Raw genomic sequence first — 18,009 nt, forward strand, 5'->3', positions numbered from 1 at the left:
TTGGGGCTAAACATGGGAAGGACGGAGAGGAGAGAGGGGACGAGAGGACAGGAAAGGGAACCGGAGGGGAGAGGGGACGAGAGGACAGGAGAGGGAACCAGAGGGGAGAGAGGAGGAGTCATGAGGACAAGGGAAGCAAAGGGATATGAAAATGGAGGCCATACGTTTACATCTATGATCTCACCCACTGAAGTTAGGAGGAAATCACGTACTTGTATAGACTAGTGAGTGGGGCCACACACACTGTCTCTCTCTTACTCTCTCCTCTCCCACTTTTACACACGCACGTGCACATGCACGCACGCACACACATACGCACACACACGCACACGCACACACACGCACACACACACACACACACACACACACACACACACACACACACACTATACATACAATATCCCTCGAGCCAGACCACCCATTGAGTGTCAAAATACACCGATCAGTGGTTCCTTGTTTGGGCATGGAAATCCATCTCTCTGTTCAATCCATAAACACATGTATACTGTATACACACACACACACACACACACACACACACACACACACACACACACACACACACACACACACACACACACACACACACACACACACACACACACACACACACACACACACACACACACACACACACACAGAGTATTATGCCTGGTAACAGAATAAAAGGGGTTGAGCCCCCAGGTCCATTCTACACTGTCATGCTGATCTCACTCTGCAGGGTTACAGCAAGTTAGTCATTCACCCTAAAAATGTAACACTCTCCGCAGTCTGTCCCCCTCGCTAGTAAATCCTCAAAGTCCCAGCCGCCCCAGTGCGTGTGTGTGTGTGTGTGTGTGTGTGTGTGTGTATGTGTTATTACAGTACACATTCCTCTCAGGACAGGCTTGTGTCAGCTGTCGTCTCTCTTATGTCTGTCCGTCTGTCTCTCTGTTTCTCCCCCTCTGACACCTACCGCCACCGATCTGCTGTGAGGCTGGGGAAGGGAGAGGAGGAATGGTGACAGTTGTCAGACACACGCACGTGCAACTAGACGTGCACGTGCACGCACACATAAATAGAAATGGGGTTTTATAGAGCGATGGCTCGGCAGCTACTGAATTCAAGCTGCATAGATTGCATACTCCACCCTGTTTCATTCATGTTATGTGTCTCTCTACTGTATCTATGTATACCCCCTCTGTCTCTCTCCATTTATCTAGCTATTTCGTGTGAAGCTCATGGAGAGACACATGCACACACTGACATACATGCGCACACACACACACGCACGCACGCACGCACACACACACACACACACACACACACACACACACACACACACACACACACACACACACACACACACACACACACACACACACACACACACACACACACACACACACACACACACACACACACACACACACACAAGGCTCACACCATTTGTGGCTGGTATGTGCTCCTCTCCAGGCCTCTGAGCTGTGTAGAGGACAGTGTTTTTAACAGGCATTAGTCAGCTTCCTGATAACAGCCTCGCTATTGTTAGAGATGAGCAGACAGACGCACAGATAACCAGACAAATGGAAGGACGGGCGGAGGAGGGATGGACGTCTCTCATTACCGCTGTCAGTCACGTCCCTGACACAGGCATTGCAGACTGCCTTCAAAGCCAAATTCAGATTAGGAGGAGGGGAGGTTTGTCTGTCAAACCGTCCCTCTCAAACTAAGGTCTGTGATTGATAAATGTAGACAGTTCATGAGCTGAATACCGGTATGGGACCGGTATTCAGGATCAACGTGCTCACTTGGTTTGAAAATAAGTTGTGTCTCATATATGATCTGTTTTTAAATCAGTTGGGGTTGTATTCAGAGACACCGCAAATGGTACGGAGAGGTGAAGCGACATTTGACATAAGTTCTTAACAGACTAAAAAACAAGGATGTCATGACCATGCGGTCATGCACACCAGCTGGTCAAACCCCCAGAGGCAGTCCCATAGTTGCTGTGCGTTCTTGGATTGTCTGAATGAACTTGGCACATTTTTGCTGTTGTTGTCACCACCTCGTTTCAACCCTGAGATGATGGATTCAAGGTTCAAGATTGTGCTTTATTGTTACATCTTGTGTACAGGCACATGAGACTAAATTTTTTTTTTTTTTCTAAAAAGAAAGAGAGAGTGCAAAAAAAGCAGAAGAAATGAGAACATCAGTGTATGTACAAGTGCATATGAGATTGGTATATTATATACACCATTTTTTTTGTAGCTGGCACATTACTTTATACACAACAACTTCACTGTATCTTCTATATACAGCAGTTTAGGTAGGAACAGTTCGAGCATATTAAAGTGCAAGAAAAAAGACAGGAGAGGGAGGAGGTGTGAGGGATGGGGGATTAGCTTCTCCTTTTGTCCTGATTTATTTTTATGCACAATACTTTGACACTGGGCCTGTAAGTAAAACCACAAGAATGCGAGTACAGTAGAGGTAGGTTTTCCCACTCCCCAAGTATGACGTGAGATCAAAATGTCCGGCATATGAATGTGCTTAATTGAGGTGTGTGTGTGAGATTCCTCGTCCATGGGACGTTTTTAAAAATATGTCTTCTTGGATGATTCTTTGACATTGATTTTCATTCAGGCTACTCAGCCTTTTTCTCCCCCCAAAACATATAATATTAAAGTGTCTTTTTGACTCCGTCTCGTCCTTATACTGCATTCTCGCTAGCAGCACCGAAAGCTACAAAACGACCTGTTGAAGTGTTTAACACGCTCGTTGACATCATCATGTGTTGGAACGACGAGCGAGGAAAATAAATGAAAATAGAGTCTAGAAAATATAGAAAAGAAAGTCTGGAGTTAAAAAGAACTGGGAACTGGCTGATGGCAAGACAAGAATATTGTTTGCCCTTATACAAGAAGGAATTGTGTGGAGAGAGAAGGGAAGTGGAAACACTGAAATAAATACATGATTGATGGATGCTTCAATGCGTCATTGGAGCGCTGAAAAAAGCTCAACTTTTTTGTAGCTTTTGTAGCTCGTCACACGGTGACAAATGTTGGCAGTCAGTTTGTATTATTATTACATTTTTTTAAAGATTTTGTTTGGGGGCCTTTTATGCCTTTATTGACAGTGCAATAGCTTGACAGGAAATGGGGAGAGAGAGATGGGGGAGTGACACACAGCAAAGGCCATCGGGATCGGGACTCGAACCTGCAACATGCTATCAGGCTACACTGAGCCGAGGTGCCTGGACTGCTACGCCAGCGGTCCAGGCCAGTTTGTATTATTATTGTATGTTATTATTATATGTCGCTGGCTTTCATTTAAAATGGCCTGTCGCTTTGATGCTGCTAGTGTGAACACAGAGGATAACACACAGGTTGATAAGACTCACAAATGGGTCCGGCGACCCACACAAGTCCTTAGGTTAGGGGGTTCCAGGGTGTCCCCATCGAAATTGATTGATAGTTAGGAACCAAATGGACTCTTACGGGTCTGTAACTCTCAGAGTTAAATGAACACTGACGATTTTACAGTCTAGATTTGGTCCCAGAGATTAAAAAAAGAATCATGTCAAATGAGGGTCTGTTGCCTAATGCATATCAAACTGGGGGTCCTCGGGATTAAAAAGGTTGAGAATCACTGAATAAGTCAACCAGCTTATCTCGGGCAGCATGTTTTGTAGTAACTTACCCAAAACATCTAGCCCATACCCTGTGTGTCCATGGAATATATGGGGTAGGTTATGAGACATGCTAAATGGAGGGTGTTGACATATGGTTGAAAATGCTAATTTTTCACATCTGGGCCAATGCCCAGAAATGCACACATTGACAGTATGCAAGGTTTGCTGAATAGTGGCTGTTGATGCAATGGCAAGGCATTGGTATATATTTTCTGGGCAAAATTCTAGTGTGAGTTCAAGGTAGCTATCATGCATTTCAAGTACTAAATACAGGGTTCATGATCACTGGTATGTTTACATAACAAAGACTTCACTAGGTCTGTGGGGGTGATCAACAGTGTCTATGAAACATACAGTGGCAGTGCCATCTAGTGGATGTATGTAGTTCCTGTATTTGAGGCTTATTTATAATTTAAATCACAATCTCATTCTTCTCTAGACTGTATGTTGTTTAGTTTTTTTTCTACAGGACTGATAATGGCCATGATTTAAAATGGCATAGTCTTATTTATACTTTATTCTCTAGAAGCTTTAAGGTAAAGCTTCTTTCTTGTGTACTTCTAGGGTCTGAGGATCGTCTTTGCAGATGCATCCCGTCTGGTGTTTCGGCTAAGTGGGAGTGGAGGAGGTACTGGGGCCACCATTCGCATCTATGCTGAGAGCTTCGAGAGAGACCCTGAGAGACAAAACAGAGAGACACAGGTAGGTTTTGTGCGTGTGTGCCCTTGTGAGACATTGTGGTTGGGATCTACATTGCATATTGTCGCTGTTGCTTGTATGTCCAAAACTATTACTTCATTATTTAGTCACAAACTCTTGTTAATACTCTTGAATGGTTAAACATTTATAAAACCCACAAACAGACTTTCAACCACTTTCAGAAACGTCTCTAACCTTTCACTTAAATATCGAAAATAGCAGACCAGATCACTATCCTTCTTTCCTATCCTACTTCCTACTAGCCTATTAACCTACTATTATATCCTAGGCTAGTTGGATACTACTATATAAACTATAATCCTACTATAAAATGAGGAAACCTCTGTCCATCTTTCTGTCTGTTCCCATCAGTTTTTCTTCTCAGTTGGTCGACCAATAGATCTGAAATTGCTCATGGGCGTTGACCATTGGCACATGCAGGGAGTGATGAAGCCGATTCTTCACTTTTCCCAAACCAAAGCTGTTTATTAGCATTTCTGTGAACTCTCACTCAATTAAGACTGCTGTGGGTGGACATGGGTGGAGTGACTCATGGGAGCAGTGTCAGGGTTAATTGATCGGTAGTTGTTTCGAATTGTCAAATTGCTCTTTATACTAACATGCCGTATCTGGGCTCAGAGCGCACATATAACACTAGAGTGAACGCCAGCAAAGAGAGAGAACTGCCTCAATGGTGCAAAGTTATAAGCAACTTTGATTTAAATGCTTAGCAAGCAGCTCACACAGCAAGGCTGGGCTACATGTAGCCTACAGTATATAGACTTGATGCACCAATATGTACAGTATGTGTTTGTGGTCAATAAAGCATAGAAGCTTTAATTACAAAACGGTGTCAGCAACAACCCATAGTAGGACTCAGCATACTACAGTGACATTACGACCAACCGGCAGATGGGCCATTTTTACAGTTGTGTGGCCGTACTCATGCATGTTTCTCCATAGTGGGTTGGTATAGGCTATTGTTCTGAAAATAATTGATGATTTTTAACTTCTTCCACATTTAAACAGTTTATTAGCATTTTTGCCATGGGGTATTATGAGATCTGCAGTGCCATTTGTGGTCCCAAGTCTCAAGTGTGCACATATGGACCAAGTCTCAAGTGTGCACATATGGACTAGTGCTGAAATGATTAATTTAACACAGAGTGTAAAGAAGTGACCATTGAGGGTCCATTTGTACACTCTGAAACACTTCAATGTTTTATCTATGTTGTTATGGTCCATGGTGCTATGGTCCACTAATGCAACATCATGTTTTGTTTGTTCAAAATGGAATTTAACCCACTTCTTTTATACTTGTAAACCTGTGATATGACAATAAAGCTCTGATTCAGATTCTGTCTTTAATTTGTTTGCCCTATAGACTTTGGACTGGAGCACCAGATGCCTATGTGGTCATTTTTGTTTGACTTTTGGGATAGGTGCTGAACTTTAACCATCAAGATTAAAATACATAAATATTAAAAGCTTTTATTGTACGGCTAATTTGTAAACAAGAATTGCCAAATTGGTGACCAACTAGTGTGTGGATGAGTATGTTTGTCTGGGATTGTCAGATATGATTTGAAGTGAAGTGCTGGATGACTTTTAGATGGTAATTGAACTTAAGCTGGACTCACACTACAAGATAACTGTGTCATATATTGTTCCCTAGATTGCTTCTTGGCGTGTGTTATACTGTATTGATAGTTTCTATGGTTGGACACAAGTATCATCTTTATAATCTTTAATGCATTGTAATGTACTGCGAATTTAATGCATTTCACTGATCTTGATATCCATCTGATCTCCAAAAATCAATCAGTGGGATGTTCATCTCTCCGTGGGTGTCACTGTATGTTGTTTATCACAGATTCCCACAGCTGTTAAACAGTTGATACAAACTGTTTCATTCATGCTGTTCCATGTCTGTTATCTTACTGAACCCAAACCTTGACCAATCTATCATCACTCTAGATCATAAATAAAATTCCTAATCACTCCAGTCTGTACATCAATGAATGATTAGACAACATAGTGACTTTATTAGACTATTGACTTCGGCGTCCTTTGTGGCGCAGGGGTAAAGTTCCTGTACACCACTGTGGAGACTGTGGGGTTTGATTCCTCTGCTCTGCGGTGCCTCCGGCTTGGCCAGGTGTTCCAATGAACACAATTGGCTGTGTTCGCAGGGGGGTAGTGAAGGGGGCGTTCTCTGTCGCTGCACTAGTGAGTCTGAATACCAAAACGCTCGCCCCAAAACACAGTTGCCCCAGGGCAAATCCGGCGGTAGTCACCTGGTATTTCTAAACATAACCTCAGTAAAACTATGCCAAAACCTAACCTTATTCCTAAACTTAACCTCAGTAAAACTATGCCTAACCCTAAACTTATTTATAACCGTATCCTCAGTAAAACAAATACAAGAATGCAAGAACCGCTGGTCCTTCCGGTTACCGTGAGTTTTACAGGTTGGTCGGCCTGTTCAATTCAATTCAATCTTATTAAAGTGTCAAATCACAACAAGTTGTCTCAAGACACTTTACATGTAGAGCAGAGACCCGACAGTCCCACCCTGAGCAAGCAATTTTGCGACAGTGGCAACGAAAAACTCCCTCTTAACTGGAAGAAACGACAGCCAGACCCTAGGCTCTAGGGTGGGAGCCTTCTGCCTCGACTGTGTCGGGGGGAAAGACAGCGTCGGGGATTCAATTTGGAGTAGAACTAGGAGGGATAACATGTACCTCCGCACACGTTATGCCCTCCCTCACTGTTACTGTAGGTGAAAAGAAGCGTCGGGCTCTATGTGAATTCGAGGAGACGTGATTGGTTATGTACACCATCCGTATTACCAACCAGTAGGGGTTGGCAGTGACAGGGGCTATATACATGGCAGTCTAAATTGGGAAGGAAAAGATAGACCCAGCAAATGCTTGCTAAGAGCCTTCAGTTGAGCAACAAAAGTAGTCTTTTGCACAGTTTTGTCAACGTGTGCGTGCGTGCGTGCTCGCTCGCGTCTGTCCGTCCGTCCGTCACTGAAAGGTACACCATAACAATAAAAAACTGCTGGGTCATTTATATTGCTCACTGCCTGACAAGGAATGACAGTAAAAGATGATACGCACTAAGCAAACTCAGCACTGAATGTCAATATAACTGTTATGTTATGAATGTTGTTGCAGTGCAGTCGATAAATAACCACTGCAAGCAGAGCTCTGTGTGGGACAATACAAACATTCAGCTTTTATTTTTAAGATGCTTTTGCAACACCAAGTCCAGATCATCCTGGCACCAATTATGACAAAGCATGGTCTGTTTCCTAATGGCTATGGCTCATTGTCTCCGCCAGGCCGAAGGCATGGTGGAGAGTATGTTTTCGTTCCCGTCCCGCTGTGTGTCCCCCCCCCCCCCTAGCCAAGCTAACATTGGTCACGTGACACGTGACAATATGTTGTCACCAATGCTTTTGATTGGCTAGAGGGACGCATGACGAAATAAAATCCTCTAAATAGGTGTGTCACTTCCAAAGACTATTTATGTCTTTGGAAGTGAGGTAATCAATAGCTTAGACAGGATCATTCAGGAACAGTACTTTCCAGTACAAACAGAGATCACAGCTGAGATCACACAATGCAACTAACTCTCATTACGCAAACTGAAGAAGCAGGAAATCATCGTCTGAAACCTCATGAAGAAGCAAAGGCGCTTGAGAAGAATTAGAACATTCCCAACATTCCCACAACATTAAAATAGCACAGGTCTGCTGGCGGAGACTTGTGCTCCGAGGAGCACATTTTCTAGTTTCTTTATTTGTTCGTTATAGTGAAGTAATTGGTATACTGTAGGCTACTGATATCATGAATGAATCATTGGTTTATTGACAGGTTGATAAAGCAGACTAATGTCATTGGATAAGTGAGTTTGCATTTGATGTTGACCTTGTTTTGATCAGGCGTGTAGTAAACAAGTCTACTCTCATTTGTTCATGTTCTTCAGTCTCTCTAGCACCTTGTGTATACTACTTTGTACTGAATACTAACTTTGCTTGTGATAATTCCAGTTTTAACCACTTTCAACCTGTCGTGGCTATTTTGGGCATCTCATTAGGCCTTTAGGTGGAAATTTGCAAAAATTGTCTAATTCTTAGTAGCAAAAATAGAATGATCTACATGCTCACAACACATTACATCATGATGTGTTGTGAGCTTATAGATCTGCTATTTTTGCTATTTGTTGTACAACAAAGTATATAGGGCTTAAGTGGTTAAATGTGTGTAGCAGGGCGATATTAAGCAATGACTACGCCACCCACACATATAGGAGTGAGGGATCCTTTAAACACATTAACCATATACTGTATATATATATAGATATATAGGACTGAACAAGGTAAGGTTCCCCAGGAAGGTACGGGTTCAGAATTAACAGAACCAGAGGCTGATGTATCAAATGTGTCAAGTTTATTCAACAGTTGGTATAAAAATAGTCAGGTTAAAATACAGAAGGGAAGAAAGCGGTTAGTATTAGAGTTCTGCAAAAGGGACTAAACTCACGAGGCAAAGGGGCAATAAGGGTAAGGGCTTCGGGGCCTCTAAACTAAATATACAGAAATTAAACAAATCAAATCCAAATAATGCAAAACCAAAAGAAAATAAAAGTAAATAAGTAACCAAAAGCAAATCAGCAAATCAAAACAAACTACAAATAAGCAAAATCAAAATCATGCAATGCTACTTAATGGCCCAGTATAGCTCTGTCCTCAGTCAACCCTAATGCACTCAGTCTAAATAAATAATTAATATATATATATATATAGCCTAATGAATTGATGAATTGGGATGAATTGTTGGAGGTATATAGATATATATATAGATATAGATATAGATATAGATATAGATATAGATATAGATATAGATATAGATATAGATATAGATATAGATATAGATATAGAGATATAGATATAGAGATATAGATATATATATAGATATATATATATATATATATATATATATATATATATATATATATATATGGGAAAAACAGTGATGTTAGTTCAGCTCCTACAAAAATCAAATAATAAAACATTAGACCAACCCTCCAACAATTCATCCCAATTCATCAATTCATTAGGCTCCTATAGCAAGATGACAAAATACAGCAAAATAACAAACATACCCAAATAGTCAATATATGCTCATGGCTCCAATTGATAAAGGCCTGCACAGCCACAGGGTACTGCTGCTCAAAGGACCTGGAGGCTTCTGGAAGTACAGATATATATTAGTATAATTAACAACAGGCCTAATATTGTCAGCCTATCTAAACTCTTATATATATACTATTGGTACAACGAGTTATAAAACCTTGCCATTTGTTTCAGATTGTCTTACCGAGAATTAGGCTGTACCCCTCATGCCTCTCTCACAGGTCTCTCTCACAAACACTCAAACCAGGCTTCTGGCTAGACAGGAGGCCACAAACCTGGCCACCCCTCTTTATGCACTTTCCTTAAAGGGCCAGTGCTACATGTGTTTGGAGTTTGAGCCCATCAACCCTCATTATTCAAGTGTAAAACTGTGTAAAAAAGATTTATGATGTGGCTCTGAAAGAGGTTAGCTGTCTATGAGAGGGTATTGTATGGGTGTGTGTGTTGAGCTAATCTTTCAGACCGCAGAAGTACCTGAAATATCATTTTAAGTCAATTGGGTTCTGATTGGGCTGAAACCTTGCTGATGTCAGACACAAACAGAAACCGCAGACATCACAAACGTAAACATGCACTGATGCCATAGTCGGTCAGTGGAGAACATGGAGAACAACAATCCCTGAAGAAGATGTCGAAACGGTTGTTTTTCATTAAAGTACTCTTTCTTAATTTAAAGTCTTCTGCACCGTGGTCAGCAGACTCAGCACCTCAGCAACATTGTGTGCGCCCGTTCTGCTTGTTGGTTTACTAGATGCAAATGGGAAAAGGTCAAGGATTTTGAGATTGTTAAAGCACAGCAAAAAGTGGCTATGATTTGGTCCTTGTGTTTAGACATTCATATCCTAAAATCACTGTGCTTGTGTTTTCTCAGTATAAGTGAAATAGACCCTTGGAATAATAATACAACTATTTAGACTTTGACTTGCTTGCTGGAAGTGCGTTCCAATTCATTGAAAATCAGTTTACTTATTTTCGTGCCAGTGTCTCGTACCAAAAATCTCAGTGCAAGACACGTTACACGAATAAATCAGGCCTTACTTACTCTTCTACAGTTTCACATTGGTTAAATGAAATCTCTAGCTGCATTCCACTAAACAATATTTATTACATAAACATAACTTAAAATGTAAAAAGAGTTTGAATATGTTATATCTGAAATAAGGTATAATTGATTTAATTGATTGCAGCTTCATTTGGGATTCACTGTTGCCATTATTTTTTTCCTCTTACCCCCTGATTCTCTTGTTCTACATTATTTTCCTTCTCTCCTTTTGTTGTTGTCTGTTGTTAGTGTATTTCAATAACATTACTTTGAGCTTTATCACAGCATGGGGTGGGTGGGAGGCTGGCTGAGGGATGAAAACTGCATAGTTGTCCTGTAAATGTATTGCAAATGTGTGAATTTCCTGACTTATGCATACTTAATGATTATACATAAATTAATAATTCATTAATTTACTGCTGTTGAACAGTTGTCGTTCCACCTACATAGACCTTCATGTATTATTTGTGTGTTTCTTAATGCAGGTAGTGCTGGGACCCCTTATTGCTATCGCTCTGAAGATCTCAGGCATCCATGAGAGGACAGGCCGCCGTGGCCCCAACGTCATCACCTAAGAAAACAGCTAACTATAAATTATGCAAACATGCTGGCACACATACATGCATGCATTCACACACATAGTTACACACATGCACACACACACACACACACACACACACACACACACACACACACACACACACACACACACACACACACACACACACACACACACACACACACACACACACACACACACACACACAAACAATCAATTTACCTGTAATGCTCTGCCATATTTTACTTCTTCTCACATCTCTACTTTTCCTCATTTCTTGAAAGACTCTACTAGTTGTGCAAACAGTATTGTCTCTACTGTTATATCCAAAGAAGCAAGCGTTGAAACAAAAAATGAAATGAATGAATGTCAAATATGGTGAATTGCATATACCTTTGCCATGGATCAATTATGCCAAAATGTTTTGTGAAGGTAGCAAATATCTATGAACATGCCTTTTATGTTTGTGCCTTATTTTTTTAGCCATTGACTGAAGGAATGTATGCGAGTTCATCCACTAGTTTTTTATATTCAGTTTATGCAGCGTTCACCTTTCACTCTCATAAACCACAATGCTTTTCCTTCATTTCATACAGAAGTATTCAAACCCTGTAACAAAGCTGACATTGCCTCTCAACTATGATATCAAAATTCATTTAAAACACAATTACGTGATGTCTCATACGGAGTAAAGATTGTGCATATCTTAGACTGTTATGGGTTAAATCCTTAAAAGGTTGCACTTGCCTGTATTTTACTACACAGTAAAACCCTGAGTGTTAGAGTTAAATTAATTAAAAATTGAATTTAACTCTTAGAATGTAACGCTTTGAGTTGAGAATTAACCCTTACAAATCCAATTTGACATGTAAGGGTCCATTTTCACTCTTTCAGAGTTAAACACTCTATGTAGTGTGTGTATTACTATTCAAAATGTGAAGTCCCACATTACCTGATCAACAAGCCACAGGGAACACTTCTGGAATGGTGAAGAAAACTCAAGAGGGGAAATACCACATAGACCTTTTGTTTCCTTATTCTGTTTGTGGGGAGCAATATAGCAATATTTAAATTGTTTCTTTTTTAATCCAAATAAAAACCTTTGCGTGTAATCCTCTCTCTCTCTCTTAGACTTTAGTGCCTCTACGTCTCAATACAGAAAAGTAAGCAAGTAAGCCTTTGCCGAGCCATGTGGCCGGAGCCTATCTCCTGTTTCTGTAGCGTGAGGGAGCTTGATGTACAAGTACACACCCTGGACATGACGCAGATTTAGATTTAGCATATCAGAACATCGCGTTTCATAGAGTACACATTTGTGTGTTTAGAGGGAAAAAAGGCCTGGACCAAGGATAGACGTCTGGGAGACCCTGGTCAATGAAGTATATGGGTTTATGTGGTTAAAAGTGCAACTCTCAAAGGTATGACAGGTGAAGAGACATTCAATGCAACATTTGTTTATGGACAAAGATGGAGACATTATCAGCCTTTGATCTGCTGTGCAAGCACCTGCTTGTGATCGAAGTGTGACCGTAAGTGTTAAAGTTGTTTGTGTGGAGATAAGAGAGACTGTTGATCTTTATGCAGTGTCACTCACTGAGAGACAGAGAACAGGATCTCATAAACTCTCTGATTGCAGTCATTAAGAGCTGACGATTTGCCAGGATATCCGTAAGGATATGATCATTTAGTCAGACAGACAGTATATTTAAGTTATTACAGGTTATTGCCCCACTCATCTAGTTCATGCTGACAGGGGCGTGTCGGAAGTTGAATGAGATTGTGTCCATTCATCGCCTTTGAATTTGTACTAGTGTCTAGTGTACTATAATGCAGTTTATACGAAAATTCCAAACTCATCATGAATTTGAGTGTCTTGGCATATGTTGTTTGAGTGTCTTGGCATATGTTGTTTCATAGACAAACTTTGCAACTGGAATGACATAGTTTATTGCATACAATGGTATTCTTTATATTATTTATTTATTTTTACATCATTGCAAGTGTGAGCATAAAAGCATATTCACTTTTAAAAACACATCATTTGGATGTTGACTACAGTACAGGTAATGTAAGACTGAACATGCATTATTTTTTTCAATCCAAGCATTTATTGGATTCATTGATCTAAGACAACATTACCGTCTTCAGCTCAAAATGTAGAACTTTTTAAACAATTTCAGCTTGCCTGAGGAACCAACAACATCCCTTCAGAAGCCTGCAACTGACAGTGTTTTGAAAACAAAAGTCAGGTCAGAAGACAGTTCTGGGCCCATTGACAGCGTAATAGGTTAAGATGCTCTCGCTGTCTCTTCTGGTCAAGGCCCGAGTTCCACCAGAGCTCCAATGAGTGACTTACCTATTCTGTCTGCCTTTCTGCCAGACTTTCTATCCTCTGTTTCAATACCGAATACCAAGTAACACAGTGAGTTATCAAGTCAACTGTTCTTTTAAAAAAAAAGAATGCAGTGTTTTTAGGTTATGCAACTGGCCACTGGTTCATAGCACAGACGTGATGCCAACGTTCCTGTGGGCTATCATTTGTCACCCGCATCCACGGCACTTTGGTCATGTTTGGAACTTTCTAGAAGTCCTGGTCAGTTACTGAGGAAGTCATATCTATGTAGGCTCCGTGATCCAATCCTCCCTATCCTGTCCAGACAGACACTACTTCCCTCAATGTCTGGGTTAGTTGTCATACACTTGTGATGCTCACCGAAACATCTGTTATTTTCGGCGAGCGCCACATCGTACAAATGAAATATTCATTAGGGTACAGCTTCCCGCTGTTCCTCTGCACCTGCAGCCAGGTGTCCCTGGAGGCTAGGTTGTGTCTGTATGTAAGGAGGAGGCTGCTCCCAGCTCCACACGCAGTCAGGGATCTCACAGTCATGCTGGGTGTACAGAGGAGGGGCTGGGCCCATCGTCAGGCTCTCCTCATCGACCACCACCACAGAGTCAGTAGCTGGGTCATCGTGGCTCCTCTGGGACTCTTCATAAGATGGAGGGAATGAACTAGGTCTTCTGGAAACAGGGGAAAGATAATGTATTTGTAATTGTTGTCGAGCATGAATTTATGTGTATTTCGTACATTCAACTGCCTCAGTGTTAAATTTCAATTGTGACATTTGTGATGGATAGGTATGCAATGTTTCACCAGTCTTTCTTTTGAACTGAATTGCAAGGAATTGAACTGAATTGAATCCTTTCATTGGCATTGCAGTTGCCATGCAACCGTGTCAATGCACAGAAAACAAATACAAGGATAATTTCTAGTGTAAAACTAAGATGAACATGTTGCAATCTCAGTCCATGTGTTGGAGGAAATGATAACAGAAATACTGAAATATTGTAACATAGATATTTATTTTCTGTGCAATGTTATAGGCTATGATGCATGATGCCTTATCTCATACACTTCAATACTGATCACACTGCTCAACCTCGACCTTGATCTAACCCTTCACTCCTTATATTTCTGTTTGCTTTTATATATTTACTTTTTTGTATATCTTATCTCATTCATACATTTTCACTTATCTCGTTGTGGAATGTGTTACTGTGTATGAGAACAATGCATCAAGTCGAATTCTTTGTAGCCCATACTTGAATTCTGACCGTGGTGGAAAGTAACTAAGCACATTTACTCAAGTACTGTACTTAAGTACAATTTTCTCAATGGCAAATATTGTACTTTTACTCCAATATAATTATTTGAAAACTTTAGTTACTAGTTACTTTGTAGAATTTGATTATTATTGCTAAACCACTTCAGACCTTCATAATATGTTACAGTATGATTGAAAAAACTATCAGAAACCGAGTGCACCCTTGGCTGGTTTTCCAATCGTACTGTGACATATATATACTTTGGCTATTTGAAAATAACCGATCTACAAGCTTGTAAATCTGCTATTTTCAAAGGATTTTTATACATTTGAAAACTTGTGAATTGGGACCTTCTGCATAATGACTACTTTTACTTTTGGTACCTTAAGTATATTTTGAAGCCAATACCTTTGTACTTTTACTCAAGTCACTTTTGAAAACCGGACTTGTACTTGAGTATTTCTACAATAGGGTATTGATACTTTTACTTAAGTAAAAAAAACGTAAGTACTTCTTCCATCACTGAATTCTGATGACCAGGCCTTACCTGTCGATAGTGTAGATGTGGACCTGTTGGTGGTGTGGAGTGGTGCAGCCTCTGCCTCCTCTCCTCTGGTATATCTTGATCTTCATGCCGTGGCAGACGGCCCAGGACACTCCAATGAGCATGGCCAGGAAGCCACAGGCGATCAAGAGATAGGCCAGGATGACCCTGATGGCGAAGTGGTACTGGCTGATCTGCAGAGACATCAGGTATGCCCCCGCGCAGCTCAGGAGAAACCCCACCACTGGCAACACAGCACAGGCCAGGGAGCCCAGCTGCTTCCTCACATTCATCATCATCGTCAATCCTTTTACGTGCGTCTCCGACTCCTTTTGTTCTCCGCTTTCACCCCTCTTCTGTGGCTATCTCTGTGTCTTCTCTCTTTCTTGGTCAGATACAACGTTTACCAACTTTGAAAAACTCACTTTGAAGTTTGACGATATATGCAGTAGGTAGGAATATGCATGAGGTTGCTGGGGTTGCTGGAGCGTCTTTGTATGCTGATCTCTAGCTGTGCCTGTAATTCAAATGCTGACCGACACAGGATGAAAACTTCACACAACCTGAACAGTAGAAGCGCCAACACCCAGATCAGCTGTAAATGAAAGCATGTGAGGGGGTGTGAGTGGGTGCTTTATGCCAGCAGACTGACGGGGGAGGAGGAGTGGTGTCATGCTCCCGCCTGCTTGGTTGTCTATTAACTCCTTCAACCCCTACTGTTTTGGCATGTTTATTATGGTCTATCTCTCTGAGTTTTCACTGCAGTGAGTGGACCCTTCCTTCTCTCTGTGATCGATCTGTGTGTGTGTGTGTGTGTGTGTGTGTGTGTGTGTGTGTGTGTGTGTGTGTGTGTGTGTGTGTGTGTGTGTGTGTGTGTGTGTGTGTGTGTGTGTGTGTGTGTCTTCCTTCCTTCCTTCCTTCCTTCCTTCCTTCCATCCTCCCTTCCTTCCTTCTTTCTTTTTTTCCACGTAACTTTTTAACCACTTGTCATACAGACTTGTGGATCAACTCATTGGACTCAGTTTAGGGCCCTTGTCCTTCATTGAATAGCTCTGCCCCCTGTTCTGATTGGTCAACATTTGATATTTCCTATCTTTTCACTTTTTAACTTTTGAGGGGTTGATTTAATCTAAATAGATGGTGACGTTTGTTGTGTCATTGCAGAGCCGATGACTGCCATGATGTGGCACGATACAACCAATCACATTTTCTTTTTTCACATTGACAGCACTCCGATTAGAACAGCTACAAACGCCCGCCCTGCCTGTATCTGATTGGCTTTCTGGAAGCAGCATGCGCACTAGGGGTTTCAGCGGGCCATAGAGCAGCATGCGCAGTAGTGTACTTGATTAAGTCTTTCCTGGTCATGGTACTGTATATTATAACTCTATGGTCCTGGCTGGGCTTGGGTACAAACAACAACATGGCTACAATGTAGCTTGAGACTTGTACTTTTGAACTCACTTTTGAAGTGTCACTCAAGCGTCAAGTGTCTTTCAGCGAACTTATCCAAAAACAATTAATATGCTGCGTTCACACGGGCACATAAAAAGATACAAAGATACAAAGATACACAGCATATTTGTCACTTTGTATCTGCGTTGCTCAACACAGTCGTTGACGTCATCAAGCGCTGCGTCATCGTAGCTACAGTTGTACAGTTGAAGCATTTTGTAGCAGCTACAAACGTCGGATGTTGCTTTGCACCTTCATGTCGCTGGCTACCATTGAAAATGAACGGAAGCATGTATCTTTGTATCTCTGCCCGTGTGAACGCAGCATTATGCATCACATCTCTAATTCGTTAATTGTATTTTTTTTTTCATATACATTGATATAGTCCCCATAATTAGTAGTTGGCAGTATTAAACAGTGGATGTGGGGTTTAGCGTACTTACATTTTCTAACTGCTGTAGCACACGGCTCCAAGATAAACTACTGTCTCCAAATGCGTCATTATGTCACACAGCGATGAAGCCTCATTTGTGTATCGTCCTCCGTGGAGCGTCAATATGTTGCCATAATTAATGCATATCGTTGCTGTCAGGCAGAAACCTCTTATCTCCATATTCTAACTTGTTGTGTTTTTTCGTAATTCGTATCGTAAATTAATGCCCTACTTCATCATACTAGAGAGTCACACAAAAGTATCAGAAGTAGCAGATTGAGCTTGTAGATCTGCTACTTCTGCTGTTTTTTTTATAGACATGTGAGGTTTCCACCCGACAGAGACGACATACAGCTTTAGCTGCAGAGTGCAGACACATGAGCAGACCAGCGGGTGAGTCAAGTACCGAGGCACGAGGCAGGCATGGAAAGGGAGAGGAAAAAAGCGTAGTTGATTGGCGCTGCCAGGGGTTCTGTACCTGGACCCCCCCCACCCCGGGAGGCCATGCTTAATCCGGTCCCCCATCGCTGTGATTGGCTGAGACACACTCAGTCCCTGTTTTACTAGGATTTACATAACAATAATTATGTTAACAATTAGATTGCTTAGTGTTGGAACCATTTTCCATGTTATACATCATCTACTGTATCTCTGGTTGCATTGCATTTTGCAATGCTGTGGACGTGTTAAAATAATTAGATTTTGTGTGTGTGTGTGTGTGTGTGTGTGTGTGTGTGTGTGTGTGTGTGTGTGTGTGTGTGTGTGTGTGTGTGTGTGTGTGTGTGTGTGTGT

General features: G+C 41.3%; 2 protein-coding genes across 2 annotated transcripts in view; one reads left to right on the forward strand and one right to left on the reverse strand.

Moving 5' to 3' along the window:
• The window catches only part of pgm5 (phosphoglucomutase 5), a 33,540-nt gene extending 21,249 nt beyond the window's left edge, over positions 1 to 12,291 (forward strand). The window contains exons 10-11 of the mRNA XM_084054589.1: positions 4,238 to 4,375; positions 11,106 to 12,291. Of these exons, the coding sequence (XP_083910715.1) occupies positions 4,238 to 4,375; positions 11,106 to 11,195 (228 nt within the window). The 3' untranslated portion in view covers positions 11,196 to 12,291. The remainder of the gene's footprint in view (positions 1 to 4,237; positions 4,376 to 11,105) is intronic.
• A 1,653-nt stretch (positions 12,292 to 13,944) lies between these two features.
• Positions 13,945 to 15,628, reverse strand: LOC311044037 (transmembrane protein 252-like; the record flags this gene model as incomplete). Its single annotated transcript, XM_084055459.1, has 2 exons — positions 13,945 to 14,200; positions 15,333 to 15,628. 2 exons carry the CDS (start codon positions 15,626 to 15,628, stop codon positions 13,945 to 13,947), a joined length of 552 nt encoding a protein of 183 aa, XP_083911585.1.
• Between the last annotated feature and the right edge of the window lie 2,381 nt (positions 15,629 to 18,009).

This window comes from Gymnoscopelus microlampas, assembly GCF_963454915.1.
Source record: "Gymnoscopelus microlampas genome assembly, chromosome: 4".
Taxonomy (NCBI): Eukaryota; Metazoa; Chordata; class Actinopteri; order Myctophiformes; family Myctophidae; genus Gymnoscopelus; species Gymnoscopelus microlampas.